This window comes from Topomyia yanbarensis, chromosome 2, assembly GCF_030247195.1.
Source record: "Topomyia yanbarensis strain Yona2022 chromosome 2, ASM3024719v1, whole genome shotgun sequence".
Classification (NCBI taxonomy): domain Eukaryota; kingdom Metazoa; phylum Arthropoda; class Insecta; order Diptera; family Culicidae; genus Topomyia; species Topomyia yanbarensis.
The window spans coordinates 26,721,066-26,748,669 of record NC_080671.1 but is presented as its reverse complement, the minus strand read 5'-3'; the positions used below and the strand labels follow the sequence as shown (position 1 = coordinate 26,748,669).

General features: G+C 39.1%; 1 protein-coding gene across 7 annotated transcripts in view; it reads left to right on the top strand.

Moving 5' to 3' along the window:
* The window catches only part of LOC131678982 (probable G-protein coupled receptor Mth-like 1), a 514,068-nt gene that overhangs the window by 314,319 nt on the left and 172,145 nt on the right, over nt 1–27,604 (top strand). For all 7 annotated transcript variants that reach the window (XR_009303781.1, XM_058959488.1, XM_058959485.1 and 4 more), the window contains exon 4: nt 7,413–7,491. Coding sequence is in view for 6 of the 7 variants with exons in the window: in XM_058959488.1 (XP_058815471.1) it covers nt 7,413–7,491 (79 nt within the window). In the remaining variant the exon portion in view is untranslated. The remainder of the gene's footprint in view (nt 1–7,412; nt 7,492–27,604) is intronic.

Here is a 27,604-nt window from a genome sequence, read left to right as displayed (position 1 = left end):
GATCGGAGTTTTCATCATTTCCCTGATGGGAAGGATTGGGAAAGTAGTAATATTAGGAGTAAGGAAAATAACGAGACATAACAATTAAAACAGGGCATTCTGCACTCCCGGAAGGACGTTTAAAGATCTGCAGGTTCTACAATAGCCGGAATAAAACTTCCAACCCCCGGAGGGATTTAGAACATCAACAAGAACGTCAACAGAACAGAACTTCAACATCCCCGAAGAGATATTGTCACTCAAATACGGCTTAAACTATAGCTTTTTTACCACACTGGGTTAGGAACAATAGCATATCCTTGAGTTTCAGCTCTCTGTACAATAGTTCATCTACACCCAAAATTCGGCCGTAATACCTTTACGGTAATAAGAACAAAATGCTCTTATAGCAAGACGTTTCATGCTAAAACGGTCACAACAAAAAAATCCTCAAACGGCAATACCAACACATTCAAATCTTCTCTGCGTCGCACTCATGTTTCATCAATTCTTATTCAATAAATATTATCGCGTCGGATTGTCTGGAAGTGTGTAGCACTTCGTTTGTCATTGTATTGCGCATCAAGTGAAGTGAACACTATGTGGACAAAGACGAGGTTCGATTTTCTCTACACGACACATTCCGTATTTGAAGATCGGCTCACACTCGGATAGCTTCAAAGCACAGTCAGAAAAAAAACGACTCGGAATAGTGGTGGGGTATTTCGGCTGGTGTTAAATTGAAATTTCTTTTCTATCACGGACGTTAACAGCAAGGTAGCGACTGCACAAAACATGAGCAGTCCTTCCCGTCATGTACGGGAAGTAAGACCTATGGTTTGGATGCACGTATCTGAACCCAAGGTCCGGATCCAGACACTTGTTTGGATCTAAGCACCAGGTCTGGTTCGGGTCCGGACTTGGTAAGGGGAAAAGGGGATGAACTAGATCCGGGTACTGGTCCGGATCCGGGTACTGGTCCGGATCCGGGTACTAGTTCAGATCTGTGCACTGTTCTGGATCCGGGAGGTCCGGATTTGGGGACTGGTCCGGATCTAGGCCGGATCCGGAAACCGCCTAAACTTTTTATTCCACTATCCAACCTACCTAGTAAAAAAATCCGTAATTCCGGTTGGTTTCTGCCAACATTGTGGCAGATTCCAGCCTGAATTTGGTCAGAGATCCGCCAGGATTCCGGTTGGTTTGACTCGGTACTAATACTATCATAGAAATCGACCGAATTAACCTACATCCGAACAGAGCCGAGGTTGACACATACTGAAAAAGTGTTTGATTGTGTGATGGGCATACATGAACAGCAACCGAAATTCGTCATTCCATCATTTACTACCTTTGCGGGAATATGAGTTTAATACCGCAATGTGCAATTGCGTGGTCTGTTGCCGAAAAGACAAAAGAATCTTACCCAAAAGTAATAGAAACATACCCGTCGGATTTTGGGTGTATGTATGATATGATGTTCTGTAGTCGGATTCACAAAGATCATACGAATAATACTCAGCACGCTGAATAGTAGCCATGCGATAATTGAGTTTGCAATTTCCAGTCAGTGCCCTGATTAGAATACTGCAGTTGTGCTTGGAAAATGCAACAAATTCTTTGACATTTTCGGACTTATATCCGGCAGAAAAGCCTTTGTTTGAATGCAAGTTTGCAAGCTATGACATTGGTTGGCATGTTCGGATGGTGCCCAAGAGCGAATCTTGTGCTTTATCCAACTAATCGAATGTGGTAAAACTGTTTCTGGTACAACGGAGCCAGTCGTAGCGTCCGCTCTAGCCAATTCGTCCGCCCATTCATTCGTCGACTTGAAATCGACATGCGATTACTAATTTCGATCTCGAATCTGCTGAACTAAGTGCTTTCAGGACAAGCTGACTGTCACGGTAAAAAATAGATTATTTTACCACAAATACCCTGTTGAAATGCCAGTTATACGGCACACAGAATCGCGAAAATTTCTGCTTAAAATACGGTACAGTATCTTCCAAGTGAATGAGACTGCTTTAATCTCATTTCACGACAATAGACACAAGTACCGACTCGGCCCTCCAACACAGAACCGTCAGTGTATGTAAACTATGTATTCTTCAAGCTGTTCCTCCAGACAGCCATTCCTCGCGAAGAGGAATTCCCACATTGAAAGTTTTAAAAGGAAAACAACGTGTGAGTGTAATGTTGCTGGCAGCAGGTAACTATTTGGGGCCATAGTCTTGTCTGGCTAGTTGCACGATCTATTGGGTTACTGTTCCAGGCCCAGCAACCTTAAGACGGTATGCACAAGAAATGGTTTTTATTTCAGAAACAGGTATAGTGGGTTTATGTTCAAGAGTGCCTCTAGAGCAGCAGTAGAGAGATAATTTTTCAATTAAGGGGTTGTTTACTCACAAAATGGCGGAATTTTTTTTTTTGAAAAATAGACAATTTTTTAAAAATGAGACAGAAAACCCTAATTGAAATTTTTTCTCGAAAACTCAACGTAGGGGTTAGGTATTTTTTATATAGAATGTGTATGCAAAGTTAACATCGCCAATCATGTTTTTTTCCCGAGACGTTCTACAAAATTGCATAATTTTGCATAGAAAAATTAAAGCATGTTATTGAAATGATACAATATAATGTGCCAAAATTCTGATCAATTCGCTCCACGCAAAGTTGGAAAAAAATTCACAAAAAAGTTATTTTTTAACGCTGTAACCCTTCACACCCCCCCCCCCCCCCCTTAACAGACTGCCAGCGACAAGGTTTCATAGAAGTGGTGACAGCACACTACCTTGAGGACATCCGCAGACACTCAGCTTCCTTATCTCTACTTGTCTTAATGGTGCGCACAGATGTCGGTTGCTAAGCATTGCGTTTATCCAGTTCGCAATATATGAAGGTACTCCATGACCTCGTGCTGCTTCCAAAATAGATTCGAAAGACACGTTGTCGAGATCACCTTTAAGCATATGTAGACTACATAGAGTGGTTTTACAATATTCACTTATATACTATACATTATTTCTACGGTTTAGTTCAGATTTGATTTGTTTTCTAGACATGGAATGGTCAATTATTACACAATTTTCATTATAATGACGCATCATTCTATTGATGGGGCTATTTTTAGCACAGTTTGTCCTAAAAGATTGTTCTTGGAATAAATTACGAGTTCTTAGTTGTCGGCTAGGTACATAAAATTTTATTTGCGAAAGTAATGATGCGGATTGTACACGTTGAGAAATAATGTCGTTGATAAAGCAAGGCATGGCAAACTCGCGGCGTTCTTTGAGTGTTTGTATATTAATGAGCATGCAACGTGCTTTTTACGATGGAAGAGGAAATGTCGTCCAGTTTAGTTTACGTACAAAATAAATTGTTTTTGGACTGATTCGATGCGTTCTTCGTACAGGACAGTGTATGGGTTCCATACTATGCTGCAATATTCCAAAATTGGCCTGACATATGTATTGTATAATGAATTTATTGTGCAAGGGTCTTCAGAATTGTAGGTGACACGTTTAATAAAGCCCAGCGTACTATTTGCTTTAGTTATTATTGTATTAAAATGTTCCTCAAGTGTGAGCTTGGAGTCTAAGATTACGCCTAAATCTCGTACAATTTTGCATTTCTCTACAAGTTGGTTGCCTAAGTGTATGTCTATGGGAACATTTGAAATTTTTCTGCTGAGGGTTATTGAGTTGCATTTCTTTACATTAAGTTGGAGTTTTGCTACACCACGTGTGGTATATATTGATTTCGTTTTGGAATATTTCAGTGTCTTTGACATTTCTAATTTCCATGAAAAGTTTCATGTCATCTGCATATATAAGCACTTTAAGATGTTTGAGTATAAAGGTAATGTCATTTACGTACAAAATAAAAAGAAGAGGGCCTAAGTGGGAACCCTGGGGTACATCAGAGATGACAGAGATTGGTTCCGAGAGTATATTCTGAAAGCGAACTGTTTGTTGACGTTTCGTTAAATATGATTGGAGCCATTTCAATAGTTTATTTTCTATGGCATATTTTTGCAGTTTGAAGAGTAATAAAGGTATGTTAATACGGTTGAATGCTTTACTAAAGTCTGTGTAGAGTGTTTCCACATGGTTGCCATTGTCCATTGCATTTACAGTAAATGTTACAAATTCTAAAAGGTTTGATGTTGTTGAGCGGCCTTTATAAAAGCCATACTGCTTGCTTGTTATTTGAATTGCTGAAATATTTTGTCATTTACTAGTTTTTCGAATAATTCAATGTCGAGAAAAACTCCTAAACTTAATTGTCAGATCCGAATTGAAAATAACATAATCAACAAATGGTATTCCAACTCATCAATTTTCAGTTACCAAAATTATTTCATCTTTCCTTTATTTTGCTGATGAAATAGTATCTTCTTTAACCCTTAACTGCGCAATGTTGTTTTAAATCAACATTGCGAAAACCATCTCAAAATTATCACAGTAACGTATTGACACTGAGATGATTTTCACAAAGTTTGAAAAACAATAGACGCCTTTAAGGAATAAATTCATTAATTCCTTAACTTATTTCAGAGAGCGAGAATAGGCGCTTTAACCTAGGCTCATTAGTCAGGCAAGGTGTAAATACCTCTTTCCCATCCAAAAGGACCAAAGGAGTCCTCGTTTCATCCGCATTCAAGTTTAAAAACGATTCGTTGGTTAAATTGTTCATCAAATAAATAATTCAATTGCCGGATAATATTGAAACATCTTCAAACCCAACTCTGCACAGTAGGCCTGGCCGTTTTAATATTTGCGACATATTATAATATGCTTCAAATATTAATGTTGACAAGAAAGACACTAAAGAATAACTGCAGTGTTTTCCAGGATGCTTTTCAATACTGGCTATGTAAGGGTTAGAATAGAATAGAAATTAAATTATTATGATTTTACTGTTTATGATAAATCTCTTCCATTGTTTATAAACGATAAAATATACATTTTATCCAAAGATTGAGTTTGTGAAGCTCACAATCGAAAGTTATTTTAGACAAAAACTAGATTAAGGAACACTTCGTAAATATCATTTAATAACTCGGTGTACTCCATATACGTAGTATTCATGCCTACAATAAAGTTGTTTTAAATGAAAGTCTCAACAAATTCGCAAGAGACAGAAACTCTGTTACAATTTTTTGAAAAACTGATTCTCCATAATTGTAAAACTTCAAAGATGGCTTTTTCGTAATTATGCCATTTGGACAGTAAGTTAGATTTTCACCAAAGCCCTACCAAGCCGAATTTCTGACTACGCGACTGATTCCATGTAAGTAGAAACAAAGTCGTTCTATACTCGTCCACAAGAAACTTCTTCGAATACTGCCTATCTCTTATCATACATTGAAGACCCGATTTGATAAGCCCCCAATTTTATCAGCCTCATATGAAAATATGTTTGATGGACTCTATCAGACAAACAAGGCTGAATTTGAGTAAATCCTTTCTTAATCATGTTTTCCTTATCTTAAAGATGCAAATATTGCAAAAAAATAATTTTTTTATAATTATTGCGCTAGAAGACTATATTAAATAATCAGAAATAGTTATTAGACTACATCAAGGGAAGGGAAGAATATTTTAACGGCTTCAGTTTATTACGAAGAAAAAAAATGTCGCGATTTAGTTATTGTCCCCATTTTTAAACAACTGTTCCTAATAAGATTATGTAAATTATAAAATATTTGAAATTTTTTAATAGAAGTGACGGAAGGTTATCGAAAAGTTTCGTGAAAAAGAAAATTCCAGTAATGATAATGATTTTCCCTAACGGGTTTCGACAGTTTTTTATTTGTTCTTTGGGATTAGGATTAGGGATAATAACTCAGATCAAAGATCATTTATAGAAAAAGTCGATTTCGAAGTAAAGTTTGAACTATGCACGCAGAGCTGAAATTTCAGTGCTTAGTTCTCATCCGAGTTGGGAATTTGAGTAAACGCTATTGAGTATGAACTTAAAATCCATTCGAATTTTTTTTTTCGAATTTTTTGACTCAGCACAACAACCCCCTAACCCCTTTAGGAAAATTCAGTTTTACTTATACAATGCATTGATTGAAGAATTTATATATGTTATTAACGGAGCATTAGCAATAATTCGTTTTTATTTCTATTTTATGTGCCATTTTTCCGCTTTTCAATTAAATTGGTTTAACCTTTGAGATTTGTTGCACTGATATTGTCCTATGCTAATTTGAGCGATTCTCTGAGTCCTACCACTATCCCATGTAGTATGTGTTATCAAAAATATCGCGAAGCATCAAGTTCTAAATGTTCTCAATCGATATAATACCCGAAGAAAGCGATAAGAGTTATAAGAAATGTATCATCACACTATTAGGTGGATTAAAAGCCTTTTTTTTTAATCGAATATGTTCGGTATTCCACCAAGGTGTTCCTCTAGAAGCACGAATAGCTCGAATCGGCCATGCCTCTTTGAGTGCTACTATAAGTGAGTTTGTTTTATCCACGACCTACCTCGTCCAAGTCACTTGGTGATTCAATCGTCAGAAGATACCCCTGAAACCTAGTCACCAAGCTCTCTTCGTAGAGGTTCGAGTTCGTAGATTTGGGACTACGATATGTGACGATGTATTCATGATCAGATAACGACGCTTCGAGCTCGTTTGGTACGAGCCAGTTTGCCAGCTCATGCATAATACTGTCAGAGCAGAGAGCTACATCTAACAGCTCTTCTCTGCCAGCTCGTGCAAATGTTGGACGATTTCCTACATTAAGAATGTCTGGATTTGTACTGCTTAAGCATTTCATCAATTCGATGCCTCTCCAATTGATATCTGAGCTGCCTCAAATTATGTGGTGGGCTTTTGCATCACCGCCGATTATGAGGGGTAACCCATAGGTGTCAAAGTATGATACAACCATTTTTTAATCATCAATTTGAAATCATCAGATGGTTCATTATGCGGCAAATATGCCGAACAATAGATGTATTTCTTGTTTATGTTATCAACAGTCATATTGAATGTGAGAGTACAAATATCTCGATTTTTGAGGTCGGATATAGACATGCGTCAATAGCATTGTTCGCAAATATACATGCACGAGGCATTTCACGTGGGTTTGTCATACCATTTTTGTTAAAAGCTATGTAGACGTAGTAGTTTTCAGCATAGAAATTTTTCTTCATGAAAATACGGTTCTTACCACAGCTATGGAAGCTTTTGTTGCTGTACGTTTATGCTGAAGATTCATTTGTGCTACTCTATCCATACTCGATAACAGAACTATACATTTCATCATCAGCACTTGGAAAGTTGCAAGTATAAATTCACGAAAAATTAAAAGATCGTTATCCGACTTATTCGCTCCGATTCAAGTTGGCAATATTCATTACTCACTTAATCATAAACACATATTTACAACTATTTCTTTTTTTATTTTCAGCTATTATGATGCACTTCTTCTTTCTGGCGGCATTTTTCTGGCTGAATACGATGTGTTTCAACATTTGGTGGACATTCCGGTAAGTATTATTTATGATCTTTTCTTATGAATGATACGACAAACAACCTACCTGTCGGATGGGTAAATACAATGTCTGACTACATCGCAGATCGTCCAAGCGAATTCACTATGAATGTTTATCCTATAGTCACACTCGCAACGGCAATACGATGATAGACCCGCGCTCAATTTACAGTTCACATAATTCTACCACTGCGTTCGTTCCGAATGCGTACACAACCCATCCGTAACAAGCGTGCGCGTGGTCACTCAATTGCTTGTGCAGTTTCCCACATGCGTCTGGTTAGTGATTCTGTCGGACACTGTGGGGTCATATTTGACCAGAATGAAAAACCAATCGCTGAACGATTGCAATCGTTTCATGGTACATTAAACGGAAATCCTCGGGACCCTGGTCTAATACCTCCCCCAACCCACCCATCGCTCACTCGACCGCTGAAATCCAATCCCAGTAGCAGATGCGCCAGGATTGAAGTGCCCGTTTTATTCGCTCATAATAATGTGCAACCCATTAGACAGAACCCTGCGAGAGAATCCATCCGAACTGTATCGTTGCATAATGTATGCGAACGAGCATAATAACAAATGCACTTTTATGTTTACTGGGTCCAGCTTACCGATCGGTGAATATAAAACCGCACAATATGCACTGTGGCCACCGTTAGAACCGATGGTTCGTTCATCGGTTGAGTGAGTGAAGGCTGGTCATATTTTTCACCGTGTCCAACAATTACGTACACACTGCCGGCCGCATGGTCATTATAGAAAAAGAGAGTCTGACCGCGAACCGTCTGCACCAGCCAGCGCGGTTTTGTCACTGTGTGGTGGTCCACCTGATGGTCAACCAAAATCGGTTCACAGGATTCGGCCCACCCATCCATTCGAGCGAGAGTGGGACCGGCCGGTAGAAATGTTTATCCAGCAATTTAGATTCAAATATAGTGCAATTTATTACCGCTGTTGCTTGTTTATTGCCTCTCTCGTGTGTATGTATGTGTTGGAAACGACAATTTGCTTTCGTTGGCATCGGTAAACGATTTGCAAATAACAAAGCACCACGCCTCAGTTTATGTAGCCGCAGTTCATTGTTTAACCGGTGCAGATTAAATGTTTTCGGTTGTCAAACGAAACTCAATAATTCATTCTCTGGCAACACTGGTGCGTGCACTGCTGGGACCTTGTCCGACAGCTGGTAGCTACTCTGGTGCATGCTTAGGCAATGAAATCGTTACAAAACTGTTTTACAAATGCAATGTTGACATTAGTTCTGGCGGCGACAAGTAGTGTAACAAGCAGCAACAGCGACAGTAACATGGCTCCCCACGAAGGATCCCCCGTTCGGCAAACCCCTCACGAAACCACACTTGTCGGTGGGTTAGTAGTTGCTGTGCTGACGAGAAATTCTGCAGCTAGTAGCAGAAATGTTTAATTTGCTATGTTTATGTCAAATGCAATTACCTCCGCAACATTTCACCATCACGCGGCACACGTGCATCAGCACCAGAATCGCGCACTCTATCTGAATTGTGCTGACGAGGACCACCGAATGCGAGAATCTAGTCACGTACGGCATAACTTTTGATAGAGTTGGTAAAATTCTCAAAAACTTACATCCTCCTCTGGCAGGCTCTGACTTTCGATCCGAATTCGAATTTGAACTTTTGCTTGCTTTGGCTTGGTTTGACGCTTTGGTGCTCGGTCGAATAGAATGTCTATTAGATTGGATCCCTTCTTCCAGTATTATATCATGCCGTCTTGGGGTTGCAAAATAGTGCAGCTACTAGACGTGACTACCCCAATCAAGCGGATATGTGTGAGCTGGGGAAAAAGTTTTGCCTATTGGCACAGATTCTTGGCTGATGCGAGGAATAAATTTTGTGTGTTTCGGACGACCTACTATCTTACGTAATATAGTGGATAGGGTGTGGCCCAGATATTTAAACGCAACTAATTTGGCGAAAGTAATGATCCTTTTTCAATGTTTTGCCAATGTTCAACGAACAACAGCTTTCTATTATTCCTGACCCAAAAATATACTTGGGAGCAGCAAATCATTCTCACTGTACATGTTTCACTGACTCAACACTTTCATAAATTCCATATGCCACTTTTGCCCTGAGAAGTGACATATTCCATTTCTGTCCTAAGAATAGTTTCACTAATTATTCATAACAAATAAATGAAAACCATCTTCAATTTTGAAAAGGGGTGGTAGGTAGACATCGCAAATTGAAGATTGACACCATTATGAAGTTCAAGAAGTAGACTTGCAGTTACCACAGAATAGTGAAAATCATAATCAATATCGGTGTCGTTTGAAAAGGGATGATGAAGAAGGAACCGGAATTGTTGATTAGCGCAATTTTGAAATCCAAGATGGCGACTACCACAAAATACTGAGAATATGGCTGTCATTTAAAACAGTGTGGTCAGTACGTAGCGGTCCTTAGTATAATTATATTACATGGCTAGTGTTATGATCTTACTCGCACTAAGCATCTTTTCTGATTTGGACTTGAACATACGATCACATGATATCATATAAATAAATAACGTTGCGTATCCCAGTTCAGTGTGGTGGTGCGACAAAAAATCACAACCACTTTTTCGAAAGCACTATTCAGTTAGGTTGATAGGAATTATTTTGCATAATTTCAATCATAATTGTTTTACAAATCGTCTGAGCTTCTTTTAGAGTTTGATCAAGGTGGTCTGGGCTTTTCCACAAAAAGTCATTTTATCGGAGATTTTGCAGTCGGCTGTCTCAGTCTTTTGAAAAATCAAAACAAGGGTTTCTTATTACCCGACGTTTCGGCCTTTTGGTGATGGCCTTTCTCAAGGGAAACTATAATTTTTTATTAGAGAGGAAATCATTAACATAAAAACATGACTACGTGAAAATTACGTGGTATAACATTGTGAACTTACTAAAGTTATTGTTTTTCGTCAAAAAGTCGCTGTCCGACCGTCCGGTGTCTGATGTATGTTTCTGGATGCATAAATTTGTGCTGAATGCAAAAACAAAAACGAGTTTGCATTGGAATTATTTTTTTTTGTATGTCACTGCTACACTACTTAACGTCCGTGTTTTGGAATATATTGATTTGATGTGTAAAGCTCAAGCTGGATTATCATGGCCCAAAACGTCTGTGAGGGAAGCTTTTCTGAGTGTAGTGTTAGTATCACTAGAAGAGCTTTTAAATTTATTCCTTCTACTACAAGCAATGGATTTAACACTACATACGCTGGCATCTTACACTCTGCCAAATTAATTTACAAACACGGGTTGTCAAAAGTTAACCTACAAACGCCAGTGTTCGCGCGATCATGAATCGATTACGTCCGGAATTCTGTTCCTCCGGCCCTAGTAGCGTAGGTCTAGGACAGGTGGACCAAACAAATAAAATGATGCTCATATCCACTAAACAGCATGTTTCATGGCGACAAAAAAAACCGAATTTACACACGCGAGTGTCACGTACACGCGACATACATGTTAACATACAAATGCTCGTGCCCTTCGTGATTATTCACGCAACCTACACCCGCTTTCTCGCAAACGTGATACCATCCCGCTGTTAAAGTGAACGTCTGAGCACTTATGAATTTTCAAACGTGAACCTACAAACTCCCGCATGATCATGAATCGGTCAGTTCCGGAAGTCTATCCTCGGTGCCATAAGTCTAGGTCTATGCCTTCAATTGGACCAAGGAAAAAAAGAAAGCTCTCATATCCACAACCCTAGTAACAATTGTGGTTTTATGATAGTTTTATAGCCACTAATAAAACTTAGATTGCACTTGTATCGTGTTATAAATTGTTACTTGGGTAGACACCCCGTTCTACGGCGACATGACCAGCAACTCTAATGATACGGGGAAACTCACTCTACTTTAACATCAGAACCAAACACTGAAAATTAGGTATCATTCAAGAACATACGCGAATATTCGAATGGCCACACGATGATGAAATCGAATTTATACACGCGAAGTCACGCGGTAACACACGCGAGACACAAAACCCCACGCGATCGAATACATTAACATGCAAACGCTCGAGCACCTCGTGATCATCAACACACAACTACGTCCACGATGTCACAAACACAAATCCTCCCCAGTGATTTTGGAAACACTATAGCATTTATAATCTGATTAACGTGGTCTCAAGCGCGCTCAAATAAACGCTCTTTCCCATGCGATCGTACATTTGAACCGTACAATCAATATCACAAATCACGGCCCGCCACCATTGACCTTAAGTATCCGGTATTATATCATACCGATCATCAGACCACGATTTCGTGAACTGCACGATTTACGAAAATCGTGACCAAGTTCCTGAAATTGTGAATAATGATCCTCGTATTCATGAAACTATTTGTGTTTCCAAAAAAACTAGTTCGACGTAGAATATATACATCGCGTTACATTCAAATGTTTGCTGTTTTATTCATGAATTTACTATCGGATGTTTCTGTCAGAATGGCGGGATTTACGTTCATGATTTCAGGATCTTAGTCGCGAATTTCGTAGCTTCAATTCACATTATTGTCACATTTTAGTCATGAGTAGAGTGATTCATGTTCATAATTTCAAGAACTTTGTCATGAATTTCGTAATTTCTATTCACGTTGTAGTGATATTTTAGTCACGAGTAGAGTTTTATGGTCATTTATGCTCTTGATTTCAGGATCTTAGTCACGTTTTTTGGCTTTTTTTGTCACGAGTCGAGTGATTTATGTTCATGATTTCGGGATCTTAGTCACGATTTTCGCAATTCCTGTTCACGTTATCATGACATTTTATTCTAGAGCTTACTTTAGAAATTGGCACGTGGAGTTCTTGTTCAATCATCAGCAATTTTATTCTGTGAACTATATCACGAACACCATTTGTGTTCCTAAACGCAGCTTTCGCTTTCTGTCAAGACATCACATTGAACCATATCAAATGAATAACAATATTCGAGGTCCGAATAGTTTTCTTATATCTACTGGTCGTACCTATTACTGGTCGATAGCAAGCATATTGAAAAAGTTCATGGAACAAAAATGATTCCACGAATAAAACCCCAAATTTTGTGAAAGAGTTCAGTTGAAAATGTCATTACCATGTCGCATCAAACTGAAAATGATTGGGAATATATTCCAAATAATACAGGCACACAGTCTATCTTCTACTTCTGCCGCAGTCAGACGTACAATCGAGCCAAGTGAACAACAGGCCTCTCGATCTAGTGTGCATTGTCTCGAGAACAAAGGAAACATCGGACTATTCTTGTCATCATGAGTAAAGTTGACGAAAAAGCTCTACTCCGACCCAACGCTGCGGTCGTTGATTTTAAATTTTGTTTAAAACGACCGAGTTATAGTGAAGTGGAATACCTTCTGAAGGTAAAAATGCAACTTAGACTTACGGAAGTGTTGTACCTTAAGTATCATCATCTTCGCAGTGCAGTGTTAATATCATTTAATACGTTAGCACAAGCCAAGCGTTTCGTTTTGAAGAACAATTTAAAACACATGGTTGAAAGTGACAACGTTGGAATTAAGATTCCCGTTTACATTGAGAATGATTATATAGATGTAAAGTTATATGACCTATCGCCTCGTACCCCTCCTGAGCCAATTGCAAAATGCATGTCGCAATACGGAGAAGTAGAATCCGTTACACCTGATACATGGAGAAACTTCTTCCCGGGTACTTCTAACGGCGTTTTTGTAGTGAGGATGCGGGTTGAAAGGTCTGTACCCTCCTACTTGACAATAAAACTCAAAACTCACGGAACTACAATTATGCAAACTACGCTATGCACCCATGAGGGGCAAACTCCTACGTGCAAGTATTGTAATCAGACAGTTCATCATGGACAACCTTGCGCGGAAGATGCAGAGGAAGACATCTCAACCGATTGCCAACTCATCTACGGCAAACCAACCCAAAACAGAGTTTTCAATACCAATGCCTGAACCACAAACAATGGCCAAATTTGTGGCAGCAGTTGCACAGACCATAATGACAACCACAAAAGAAGCATCCAGTACCGCAAAATCAACTGTAAGCAACATTGGCAAGGATAACAATAACAGTAACGGATTCACGCTGGTCAACAATAAGTGCAGGAAACAGGGAAAAACATCTGATCGCGGACACCAAGCCGGTTTCGACCTGGACGTGGAAAACTAAAAAGAATTAAATGACCCCCCAGATGCAGATTGCCAGCAAACCCCGCGAAAGAAGGTCTCCGCTCGCAATAAAAAGTTGCGCGCACGAGATCCAGTATTATAATTATATTGGTTTATATTTTTATTTTTACATTTGTAAACATATAAAAGATCCACGGCTCCGTTAAGCTACCGCTATGAGCCGTGTCAAATAAACGAATTATTAAAAAAAATACAGGCGCACAGAATAAATCGTAAATCATGGACTAGGAATCATGAGCTAGTTCGCGATTCCATGAATAATGTTTCATGATTCTGTGAACTATTTGACGAACACGAATGGCCAGACGTGACTATTGTATTAGAAATCATAAACCAGTTCATAAGTAAGATTTTATAATTTCGTGAACTATTTCACGATCACGAGTGGTGAGTCTTGACTATTGTACTAGGTATTATAAACCAGTTCACACATACATGAAAAATATTTCATGATTTTGTGAACTATTTCACTAGCACTGATATTGGATCGTGACTAATATACTAGGAGCCATGAATTAGTTCACGAGGATTGGATGGATTTATGAATAAAATTCCGAGTTTCGTGAAATAGTTCACGAAAAAATATCCTGAATGTTTTGATTTTGTGAACTAATGTTCCCAACTTTATGAATATCATCATGAGTAAACCATTGGTTTTATGAATATTATTCATCAAGTTTTGAACTAGTTCATGTACAGATAATCGATTTGGAAACGACAGCGGAAATCGTGACTGAAGTTCACAAAACAAAAACAAATAGTTTCACTAATAAAGCTTTATGCGGATGTTACTGAAGGGAACTAAATAAAACACATGGTTTTTGTTCGTGATCCTGTCTTCGTAACGTAAAAACGAATTGTTCGAGAATTCATGGCACTTTATTTACGATTTTGGGAACAATTTTTTTCCGTGTAGTGTTTCAGTTGATGACATTTCCCATCACGTCTGCAATTGTGGTGAGTGCTTCTGACAGGGAGCTCTTCCGAGAACCCAGTAAGACAACTCAAAAAAAAAAAATAAACCGGTCACAAAGCCGAATACATTTTTTGTTACTGACACTTATCTATAGCTTACCCAAAGTTTTATAAATCCTAAACTAATAGGATCATCATGTGTAAGAGCGAGATAATAAAGCTAACAGTTTAAGTAGTTATACCCTTTTGTTTTAAAAGTTCGTTATGGGGAGGGTGGGAGGAGAGGTTAACAATGCCGCTCGCCAGTCTCAGCTGCGTTTGTCTCGCGTGGAGATAAGGAGGAATCTAGTCATTCCTGTCTGCACGAAGCAGCTGAGCAAGGGCTTTAAATTTTTTAAGTACGATGAAAATCGATTGGGTCACCTTCGCCTTTTCACTGTTACTAAATACATACAAAACAAAACAATAAAGCCAAAGCCCCAGTCAGGCTTGTTACTTGTTCACACAATGTGCCACAAAGAGCGAAATACGCCGATTACAAATAGAACAGCACAAAAACACTGCGATGTGCAGAACGACCGCACAAAGAGAAACTTGAAAACGAAAAAGAGTAAGATCTGTGCACCAAGAGCTGCACAATTTCGTTCAAAGAGTCACTTTGAAGAGCCCCTTTTTGTTGCCTCCCCTCACTGGAAAGCAGGTAGGAAGGCGAATCAAACTACAATCCAGATAAAGTTTAATCGGAAGAACGTTTTAAAAATGTTTTTTGTTGCCTTCTCTACTTACATGCGCGTGGGACCAAGATGCACACTAAAGAGCCTCTTTATTTCTACTCTTTGTGGTGTGCAGCCAAGGAGTAGAATACACGTGTGGGAGCAACACACTTCGGAGTGAAGAGGTTTATTGTGAAAGAGAAGAGCGGTGGTTCGCATGAAAAGTGCAAAGAGCTTTGTTATTCTTCTCTTTATTGGCTCTGAGGTGCATAACATCCCTGGCCCCAGTTTACGTGACAAAATTTAAGTCACCTAAATGAAAAAGCCTTTCGATTCTAAGAATAGCAAACATAGCGACTTTCATTTCCCTATGAAATCCTAATAATCCCAATCTCATTTTTATTTGCATTCAATAACTTTCAGTAACACGCACTCAAACTTCTGCTGTGGAGAATAAGTTCTAGTATTTTCAGTTTTATGTTATCGAACTGTCAAAATGAACCACTCGTGAACTTGTGCTTAGGTCATTACTTGACTCGAAATTATTTTCGCTAGTCGAGCGAATCTGAGAGTGTACTCTTCACTCAAAACACAGTTCTAAGCCTGTTTAAGTGAGGCAACAGAGAGAAGTTTTTAAGTTCGAAATAAACGGTTCGAAACAATGAAACATTTGTACTTCTGTATCCATTTTGTTGGCTATTTTCGGCAAATTTAAGACTCAGAGAAACTAGGCAGGCTCATATGGACATGATCGAAAGGAAATGTGAAGAGTCCTTTGCCTTCTGCTAAGTAGGAGTTGGGCGTTACACTTAACTCCAACTACTCCCACATTTCCTTTCGATCATGTCCATATGAACCTGCCTAGTCCTGGTTTTCCGCTCTAAGTTTATAACTGATTCGCTCTGAAATACCTATCCGTCTTTCAATTTCATTGCTTTCGTTTCTCTTAGTCTTAAATTTGCCTAAAATAGCCAACAAAATCGATACAGTAGAATCTTGCGGCAATTGAAACATTGTAACATATGAACATTTGTACTTGGAAACTCTTATATAAAATACTACGCTACTGAACATGTCCGGAGGAGTTTCGCAGATATAAAATATGAATGCTAGCAAACCTGTGATAAAACTTTTTTACCAATCGATACTTTCTTTTGGCCAGATTGCATTACTTATTGTTTGACTACCTAGGATCGTTTCAGATTAGCTTCGCAATTTTTTGAAAACAAATCAGAACTGCAACTGGTCTTACATAACTCAATCGTCTAACCCACCAAAATCTCCAATCGACCACCACCTTTCAGTGGGCTCACAGTTGAGTCTGCCCGTTCTTTAGAAATACCTACAGAAGCATGTTGTCAGATACCGTAGTGATAAAAAACGCATCTCGTGTATCCGAAACATAAAACGTGTGTGCCAATAAAACGTAAGTATCTGTATATGCACATCACCTTAAGTACCTACAAAAATATTTTGACATGAGAAGCGCGCGTGGTTCCGATTTCTGTGGTCATCTTTTTACATTGTTCTATATTTTAAATATATAAGTAACAAAAATCCAATGTGATGTAACGCATCTAAATACAATGAAAAGAGCTTGGGCTTGAGCTTGTACGACCACCCCTGGCTGCTACTCCGTTATCGATCTGGACTAGCTGAAGATGCACAGGGAATCAGTATATAATTATGCCTGGGAGTAGCGAAACATCTTTCAATGTGCAATTCCTGGTAATCCTAAAGTGTTTATTGATCAATACTGGTGCCGGCCAGGTCCGAACGTAGATCGCGAAAGGAAAGGGAAGGGATGTTATTCCGGTACTTGCTTTTGATAGAGGCCGTATATACTACTGCGCACTCCACAAGTATCACGGGAGGAGGATTTTGTTAGTAAGTATAGAAGTTGGATTCTACTTCTTCTTTACCGACGCCAGAGAGATGACTGTACTATCTGGACTAGATTATCGATCCAGAGACTCATGGACCGGGGACCAATGTCTTTACTTCCCTTCCGAAGGAAGACATGACCACAGATTTTTAAGCTCGGAAAAATCTCAACGACCTCGGCTGGAATTGAACCCAGGCCAACTGGAATGAGTGGCGGTCACGCTTACCACTCAACCACCGGCGCCGTCTGAAAGAATATTTCTACAACTTCGGTTTATTAAAAGAAATAAATAAATGTGTTTTGTCATAGTTTCCGTTTTGTCAACCTACAATACACCAAATCGGGCTGATAAAAACGGGTTTTCGCTGTAGTGACAAAAAGCATGGGATCGTTGCTTTTTTGCAGTTTTATTTTGTTCCACTTCACTTTTAAGCATTTGGATTTGGGATTTTACGGCTTCAAGATGGCTCAATTTCTTGCGATAGAACGAAGCTATAGAATGTTTAAAGGTTGACCTCTTTTAGATAAAAAAATGACATGATTTGTTTCGTACCAGTTTAACAGGCTCCGATCATAGTGAAAGATACTAAATCTGGCCATAACCGTGCAAAGTCTTAGCGAGACCTCAACAAAGCAATATTTGGAAGAGTTTGCTTTTGTAAATCTGTCCGTTGACGGTCCTCTAAGTTGATGCAGACCTGAACCATTTCGCCACATCTACAGGATGCTTGCCAGACACAGATTTTTTGTGCATCGCCTTCTGTTTGTCGCTACTGAGCAAAGCATATTATTTTTTTCTTAAATAAAATTGAAGCTTTAATCGAAAGGATTGAGCGACGCTTGGGGGAACGGGATACAAATCAATATGGGATTTCCAACAGCTTTGCTATCGAATCATCGATAAGAGGCATTGGGTTATGGATAAAACATTATCAATATAAACTTTGAACTACAAACTACTTTCAATTCAAATTTCTGCCAATTTTAGTTGCGCACTGAAGAGATTATTACTTATTACTTTTTAAAATTTTTTAGAAGTAGGGAAAAGTCCCTTTGAGTGAAATTTCATTTAAATCTCTAACACTGAAGAGATACAAATAATAGAGTTATCTCGGCCATTGTGCAAGTAGGTGGTGCCAGTTCATATAGTCGAACCTTAATCTTCCCATCGTCCATAAATATAGAGTTATTTTGCAAGGTGATTGTTTTCAGCTGGGCTGATTTGTTGAATCTTATCAGCACTAAAATGCTGTTTGACAAAGTTCAAACGAAATTGAAGGTTGAATTATATTCTTTAGAAGTTCAATGCCAACAGGCTAATCGATGTGATTTCTATACCGTTTTAGGTCACTTTTATTCTTGCGTGGTGATCCATCAAGATGACTCAGTCTATACAACAAAACGTGATTCTTTGGCTTAACACGGTGGCCATTGGCTTCCGGTCTTTTCGCATAAGATCGAGTATTTGGGATGCGGAACATTTTTTAGGGATATCAATTGACACTATTCAGCTGCAACATGTACGAAATATTGTATATACTGATAAAATACGTTAGTTACTGGGCAATATAAGCCTTTTGGAGAAAGTTAGAGTCAAGAGCCCCATCTAAATGAAGATGAAGCAGCCGAAGTAAAACTACACGATCTGTTTCCGGGAACACCCGATGCTGCTATAGTAAATTTCATGTCGCAGTATGGTAAAGTTTTCTCCGAGAAGGACGGAGGAGAATTGTAGTAATTTGTCCCAGATATGCTCAGCGGTGTTTATTGTTTATTGTTTATTGTTTATGTATATCAACAGGCTATGTTGTTATGCCCCAATGATAAAATAATTAATTAATTAACATAAAATACAAATTAAAAGATTATCATTACAATACACAATTAAGACACATTATACCATACAAATAACATAGTTAAACATATTAACGAGTATGGACAACACTATTAGTCAGTATGGTTCTGATTCTGACAGCATACTCGCAAACCGACGACGGAGCGTTGCGCGTGGAAGATGGTAGTCGAAGACCGAAGCGACTCTATTGAAGGTCCTCTGGATACCGTTGATCGCTGTGTTCATCCCGTAGTTGGTTCGACGAAAAGGCAACCGTAGCATGAGTCTGTTCCTTAGAGCTCTGGGGAGGACGTTGAGCGAGATATCTTGCAAAAGGGCAGTGCAGTCGATCCTATTCTGCAGAATGTCTGCTACTAAAAGCGCTTTGGAGAGATCCCGCCGGGTTCGCAGGGTGTCCAGGTCAATAAGTAGACAACGACTTTCGTAGCTGGGTAACCGATGCGGATCTAGCCACGGTAGCCTGCGCAAAGCGAATCTAATAAATCTTCGTTGTATAGATTCTATTCTTTCCGCACTGTTCAAGTAGAAAGGACTCCACACTGCGGAGCTGAACTCAATAGTTGGGCGGACCAATGCACAGTACAATGACTTCAAACAATGTACATCGGTGAAGTCTCTAGCTATTCGCATGATGAGGCCCAGCGTTTGTGATGCTTTACCGACGATGAACGAGACGTGCTGTTTGAAAGTCAGTTGGGTATCCAGGATAACTCCAAGATCTTTAACGTGGGTGACGCGATCGATTTCAACTTCCCCCAAGGTGTATTTGAAGCGAATAGGTTGGTTTTTCCTTGTAAAGGAGATTACAGAGCATTTACTAGGGTTGACGATCATTCCATTTAAATCACACCAAGCTGCGAAACTGTCCAGTTGTTTTTGTAGGAAATGGGCATCAGCAATCGAATGAATCTGTGCATACATTTTCAAGTCATCCGCAAAGGACAGACGAGCTCCTTCCAAAACATGGTTTACATCGTTGAAATACAATAAAAAAATTATCGGTCCAAGATGACTTCCCTGTGGAATACCGGAAGTAGCTTTAAACTTATCTGACTGTGAATCACCTATAGTGACATTCATCCACCGGTCGGTAAGATAACAATTTAACCATTTAAGCAGTGAACCATGTTATCCTAGTCTCTGCAACTTGGCAACGGCTATAGCGTGGTTAATCCTGTCGAAAGCTGCCGACAGATCAGTGTAAATAACATCCGTTTGATTCCGTTCCGCCATAGTCGTAGTGATGAATGAGGTAAGACACAGCAAATTCGTTGTAGTCGAGCGTCCGGGCATGAAACCGTGTTGGTCATCGCTCAGGTATTGTTTGCAGTGACTGAAAAGAGGCTCCATGACGATAAGTTCAAACAGCTTTGAAACGGCGCAAAGAGATGTGATGCCACGGTAGTTGTCGATGTCATTCCTTTTACCTTTTTTATATACAGGAAACATATGTGCGTATTTCCAGCATGAGGGGAAAATTCCCTTAGATAAAGACAGTTGGAAAATGTGACGAAGTGGAGACAGCAAACGATCGACATGATGTTTCAAAAGAACGGACGGTATTCCATCAGGTCCCGGTTTATGAGTTGACTTCAATTGGCGGGCTGCTCGGGTAATCATTGCATCGTCTACATCCATTTGACTAAAAGTCTGTGTTTGCAAAGGGATGTTTCTGGCGGCGGCGGAAATATGCTCAGGAGGTAAAACTTCAGCATTGAAAACACTGGCGAACTTAATGGAGAAGAGACGACAGATTTCATTGTTATCGGTACCCATTTCTCCGTTCAAAGTCATCGTCGACGGGAGACCAGACTCTTTGCGTTGCTCGTTGATATATTTCCAAAACGAATTTGGATTCGATTTGAATTTGCGTTGAACATTGCGTTTATGATGCGAGTAACAACGTTTGCTTACTTTTTTGTACTCGATGTTAAGCCTCACATAATAGTTCCTGAGTGGCATAGTGCGATATTTTGTAAATTTTCTTAAGGCGGCTCGCTTTGCTGTTTTGAGTCGCCGTAACTCAGCGGATTGCCACGGCGGATGTACCCCATTGCGGTTTACCTTCTTCGGAATGAATCTATCGATGATATACGCCATGACATGTGTGAAGGTCTGCGCTGCTTGTTCGACATCATTGCTATCGAGAATGCCGTCCCAGTCAAACGCGTACGAGCAGAGCCGTAGCGTGGTCTTCTGGCGCCCTTGAAGAAGTCCTATTTTTTCAAATTAATATGGGACAGTTATACGTAAAATGGCAGTGCATATCATTAGAATAGAATTGCCAGTCCAAGTGCCATTACGACATTTTGAATATGCCCAGGATATTACCCACCCATCTTTTACACATGCGTGTGAACAAAGATGCTTCTATGATCTGTTTCTGATAAACATTTTTACGCATTTTTTGTGTCCGGTGTTACGAAAATCGAAACATTCAGCCATACAGCGAGTAAAAATGTTTGCCATACAGCGAAGGGACACCATGTTTGCTTAACCATTTCCTACTTTGTCTTTCAATCTCCCGTAATTTCCGTCTCTTTTAGTGCATTCTTTCAGAGTTCACTTTTGGTCTGGCCTGGAAAAGACCCAGTTGATGATAATATGGGTGTCGAACCTGATTCGTCATCGAAGACTCCAACTTCGATCGGATCATATCTGCTCTTCTTGTGGATAAAATATAATCAGCTACACGATCTCGAAAGAACTGACGCGGATATATTCAGCCATTACAAATATATCAAAAGATCACCCAAGTTTAGAATTGTGATATCCTATCGAAAGCAAGCAAATTACATTACTGGTGACACATCGTTTATATAGAACTACCGTATCTACATACCTGTTCACAAAGTAAAGATCGACGGTGTGATTACCGATTCGATGGTTTAGCGGGGATCTGCTGAAGCTCAGGGTTGGTTGTTTTGTATGTCGCTTCAAACCTGCAAACTGCAAACAATCAGAACACTGGGGAAAAACTTATGCGAGAATTGTTTGATCAGTGCACAGGAGAGGAATATATTCACGGGAAGTCACATTAGGAATTCACCGACATGGAAGACGAGACATTTTCCATAGTCAATGAGATCAATTTAACTCAATAGCAATGGAAGAATTTTATGCATTTAGCATTTTCAAAAAAAATTGTTTGCCGTATTTTATATAGCAAAACTATCTGAGCAAGAGCTACAGGGAATGAATGCTTCTGCACGTAAAAAACATTCACTGAACAAATTATTGGGACATATTTCACAAAAACGAAAATTTATGTTAAAAAATTTAATCACAAAAAAAATAAATTTTTAAATTTTTAATCTTCTGACAGTTTTTTTCACGCGGTTTTTTGCGCGGTTTTTTACGAGGTTTTTTTACGCGGTTTGTGCAAAAATATTCTAAGTCCTTTTGAATGCAAAAGACTTAGACTTTTTTCTAAAAAAAATTTCTAAGTCCTTTTAAATGCAAAGAACTTAGAAGAATTTTGGCAGTTTTTATTTTACGCGGATTTCGCCATTAACGGCTTTTGCAAAAAATAAATCCTTTTCAATGCAAAAGATTTTCGGAAATATGGAAGAGACGGGCCTGGAAGATTCCTTTTAGCCTGCACCCCAACAATATGGGTATTTTTGAAATGGTCTTGAAGAGTAGGTGCCAGAAATTGATTTTTGACGTAATTTTGAAATCAAAGATGGCGACTTCCGATTTAGCGAAATTCGCTATAACCCACTCAATATGGGTATTTTCGGAATGGTCTTGAAGAGTAGTAGACAAAGATCGATGTTTGACGCTATTTTGAATTCCATGATGGCGACTTCCGGGTTAGCCACATTCACTATAAACCAGTCAATATGAGTGTTTTTGGAATGATCTTAACGAGCAGGTTCCAAAAATTGATTTTTGGCGCCATTTTTAAATTTAAGATGGTGATTTCCGATTTCGCGAAATTCGCTATAACCAAATCAATATTGGTATTTTTGGAAGTTTAAGTTGTAGTACAAATAGTTTTAATTAAACAGTTGAATTTACTTAAATTTAAGCAATATGTTTAATTTGAATAAATTCGAACCCCCAACTCACACCACATACGTCTCTGTCTTCTCTCTCTTCCATTCTCACCACACTTTCCTGGATGAACAAATTAAAATATTTTGCATTTTGCTGGTTTATGATTAGATCTTATATTTGAGGGTGATTTAGATGATAGCCCAAATTATTCATACGAGAATTTTGGTAAACCGGAAGTCGCCATCTAGAATTTTAAAATGACGGCAAACATCGACGTTTGTTTGTTTCCGAAAATACTCATGTTGATTGAGTTGTAGAGAATCTCGCGAAACCGGAAGCCGCCATTTGGGATTTGAAAATGGCGCCAAAAACCAATTTTCATGAAAAACTTTGCGGGGAAGGTGCAGATTTATTTATTTCTGGCACCTACTCGTCAAGACCATTCCAAAAATATCCATATTGATTGAGTTATAGCGAATTTCGCTAAACTGGAAGTCGCCATATTTGATTTCAAAATGGCGTCAAAAATCAATTTCTGGAACCTACTCTTCAAGACCATTCCGAAAATACCGATATTGTTGGGGTGCGAGTCTTCCAGACCCGTCTCTTCCATCTTTCCGAAAATCTTCTAAGTTTTTTGCATTCAGAAGGACTTAGAATATTTTTTGCAAAAACCGTGTTAATTACGAAATCCGCGCAAAAAAAAAACTTCCAAAAAGCAAAAAGTCTTTTGCTGAGAGTTTTTTTTGCGCGGATTTTCGAATTTACGCGGTTTTTTTACGCGGATTTTCCAATCAACGCGGTTTTTTTTACGCGGTACGTATCCTCCGCGTAAAAAAAACCTGGGTGTACCCAAAAACCCTTCAAGACGGGCGCAGCCATCAATAGCGTGATCTACAATGTACATAGTTTGCATTCAATACCAAGCTGCAAAGCAGCATCATTCAAAAAAGGTACAAACAGCACTGATCCCATGTTACTACCTTGGGGGACTGAATCCACTTATCTCCTTAGGGAGAAATATGGCAAAGCATAATTTATGTACTTCCTTCTGATCGGTTATACAAAAGGATTGTGTCTATCCAATTATTATTGCAAGTGAAACAAATTTACTCAAACCCTGACAAGTAAACTTGTCAACGAAAGTCTTTCAAGTCAAATTCTACACCTCGAAATTCCACAATGTGACACTCCGTCGCTTCCGCAAAATTCCGTATACCAAAAACGGCAGGCGATGCTCTCTCCCCTTTAAGGAAGCCGGCAGGCAACAACAATAAATAGTTGTATAGTCACTCCGGAACCTGTCGCAACCTAAAACCGGGATGAGGGTTGGTCATAAATTAAGATTCACATAAACCCCGAATTGGCGGACAGGTAGGCGGCCGGCCGCGCTCGCGTGTTGGAATTCCTGCTGACACCCATCGGTGGCAGTCTAAACGACAGTCAAGAATGGCAACAAGATAATTTCGGGTAATTTGGTCTCTTCACGGTGCGAGAAGAAAAAAAAACTACTCGGGAAGGCGTCGTCGTGGGACGTCTTCGGATGTCAAAAAGTACGTCTAAATAATTGAGTCATTGCTGAATTGGTTTCTAACGAGCGTTGAATGACAAGTTGGAGAGGTAATCAAGTGGCACCTTGTTATTTTTTTTTGCGGGATAGAATTTCCAGTTCAATGACTTGTCGATAAACAGGTGACGTAATATTGAGCTTAAATTAGTGACATTTGAACGAATGAATAAATAAATAATACGAAGTCATTTTTGATGCGGAAAAGTTGAAACTTGGATTGGCAATGATTACTCGCAAAAAGGTTTTATTTAAAAACAAACTTTTAAGTGTAAGATCGTCAGAAAAATCAAGAAAGTGTGTATCTCTTACTTCCGTGGTACAATACGGTACGATAAAATCATAGCATTCCAAGCTCTATGGCAACAAATTTAAATCAGTAGAACGCCTCACTGACGCACTCAATGCCAAAACTTATCGACTATGAATAGTCGCGATTTTCAAAAGACCTTTCACGCTCTTACTCCTTCCATCGCTCAGAGAACCACTATTCGTAAGGCTTGTCTCCATTGTCATCGCAACCACTGTCTGTCGGATTGAGGGTGCACGAAACTGCGAAGTAGATATGCAAATAAAAGTAGTCTTTATTCTTGACTATTGACGTCGGATGCTGCGCCACTTGGCAACATACCTACCTACAGTGCACAAGTACCTAGCTGAGATGTGAACCGAACAAGTGCCAGACCAACCCCTGGTCCCCTTCGTCGATAGAATCAAGGGGGAGGAAAAAAAAACTAAACGATCTGCTACACAAAGAACGAGCTCTTTTAAATCGAAACTGGTTCTTGGGGGTAAAATTCCGACAGCGCAAAAAAGTGGAACGAAATTGTAAATGCACGGAAACGGGTGGAGTCTCAGCAATCCGTTCTCATCTAGTTGGTGGTCGGTCGGCGGTCGGTCGGCGGTGGGGTTGAACGATTTTAATCGAAGGAAGATCACCTCAATCTAGGAGGCCGGTCGGTCGGGTGGTAATAGAATAGCAAACAGGAGGGCACTGGCACTGGTCGACCTTGACGTTCGCCTGAGCTGAATGCAGTCCGGGGATATCGATGATGACTTGACTGAAATGAACCGTTGTTGGGGATGATTAATTATAATACCTACACCTGTTGTAGTGTGGGTACTCAATCTGTTTTGATCGGTGAACTGATTCGAGTGGCACGTTTTAAGAGTTGGTAATTGGAAGTAGTTGAATGTTCGATTGCTATCTGTTAGTCGTAGCTTGGGTGGAGAGCTATATGAAGCAAACGACGTGACCGTGCATTCAGAATAGAACCTGAGGCATCACTCCTTCAGATAATGATTCCACAAGCAACACGATTTACTCGATCCTTGAATTTCAATTTAGATCTTTCAGCTATCGAGTAAAGCATTTTATTTGTGATCAAACAGACACGTTTTTACGAGTTATCTATTGAAGTCAACTGCGTAGCAAAGTTTTGAAAGTTTGAGAACGATACTATTACCGTTCTCGTCTTCATCATCATCATCGTGCTCGAACAATTCGGGTACTTCGAATCATGACCGAATGTATTTTAGATTTTCAGGTTACTCGATCATGGCCCGCCAATCTCCAATATGTTTGGACGCCCACTGCACGCGCATCTTCCTCGATAACACACAGCTAGCGAGTGTAGGGTTTGCCCCGAAGTCGACGACCTCTTCCTGGTTCCCCTTCGAGCAGCCTCGGAATCACCACTGTTAGGACAGGCTCGTTTTCTATCATTTACCATTTATTTTGTTTTATCAGAGTTTACAGTCGGTCCGATTCTCGTCGCCAACAAAAATGCCTCTTTCGCTGTTCTGCGATCAACGCCAATGATGTCGGTGTCGTCCACTAATGAGGGTTCTGTTTCTTTGTATATCAGATCTTCGTATCGCTTCAGCGTAAAAAATCAGTTTTTTTGTCAATTTTTTTAGAAAGTTGGGTAAAACGAATTGATCGAAACTTTTGTACATTAAACTACACCATTTCAATAACATCCTGTAATTTTTTCATGCAACTATATCTACAAGCGACTCGGTGACGAAGCTTTTTATGTGCCATTGAAAAATTTCTGAGCGATTCATTTCAAACTTTGCATACACATTCTATGTTAAAAACACCTAACCCCTGCGTTGAGTTTTTGAGATTATTTTTCAATTAAGGGGTATTTTACTAATAAAATGGCGGAATTGCTATTTTTCAAGAGAAATTCCGCCGTTTTATTAGTAGCAACTTGCAACTTGCAACTTGAAACTTGAAACTTGCGAACATAAAACTTGAAACTTGAAACTTGAAACTTGAAACTTGAAACTTGAAACTTGAAACTTGAAACTTGAAACTTGAAACTTGAAACTTGAAACTTGAAACTTGAAACTTGAAACTTGAAACTTGAAACTTGAAACTTGAAACTTGAAACTTGAAACTTGAAACTTGAAACTTGAAACTTGAAACTTGAAACTTGAAACTTGAAACTTGAAACTTGAAACTTGAAACTTGAAACTTGAAACTTGAAACTTGAAACTTGAAACTTGAAACTTGAAACTTGAAACTTGAAACTTGAAACTTGAAACTTGAAACTTGAAACTTGAAACTTAAAACTTGAAACTTGAAACTTGAAACTTGAAACTTGAAACTTGAAACTTGAAACTTGAAACTTGAAACTTGAAACTTGAAACTTGAAACTCGAAACTCGAAACTCGAAACTCGAAACTCGAAACTCGAAACTTGAAACTTGAAACTTGAAACTTGAAACGTGAAACTTGAAACGTGAAACTTGAAACTTGAAACTTGCGAACATGAAACATGAAACTTGAAACTTGAAACTTGAAACTTGAAACTTGAAACTTGAAACTTGAAACTTGAAACTTGAAACTTGAAACTTGAAACTTGAAACTTGAAACTTGAAACTTGAAACTTGAAACTTGAAACTTGAAACTTGAAACTTGAAACTTGAAACTTGAAACTTGAAACTTGAAA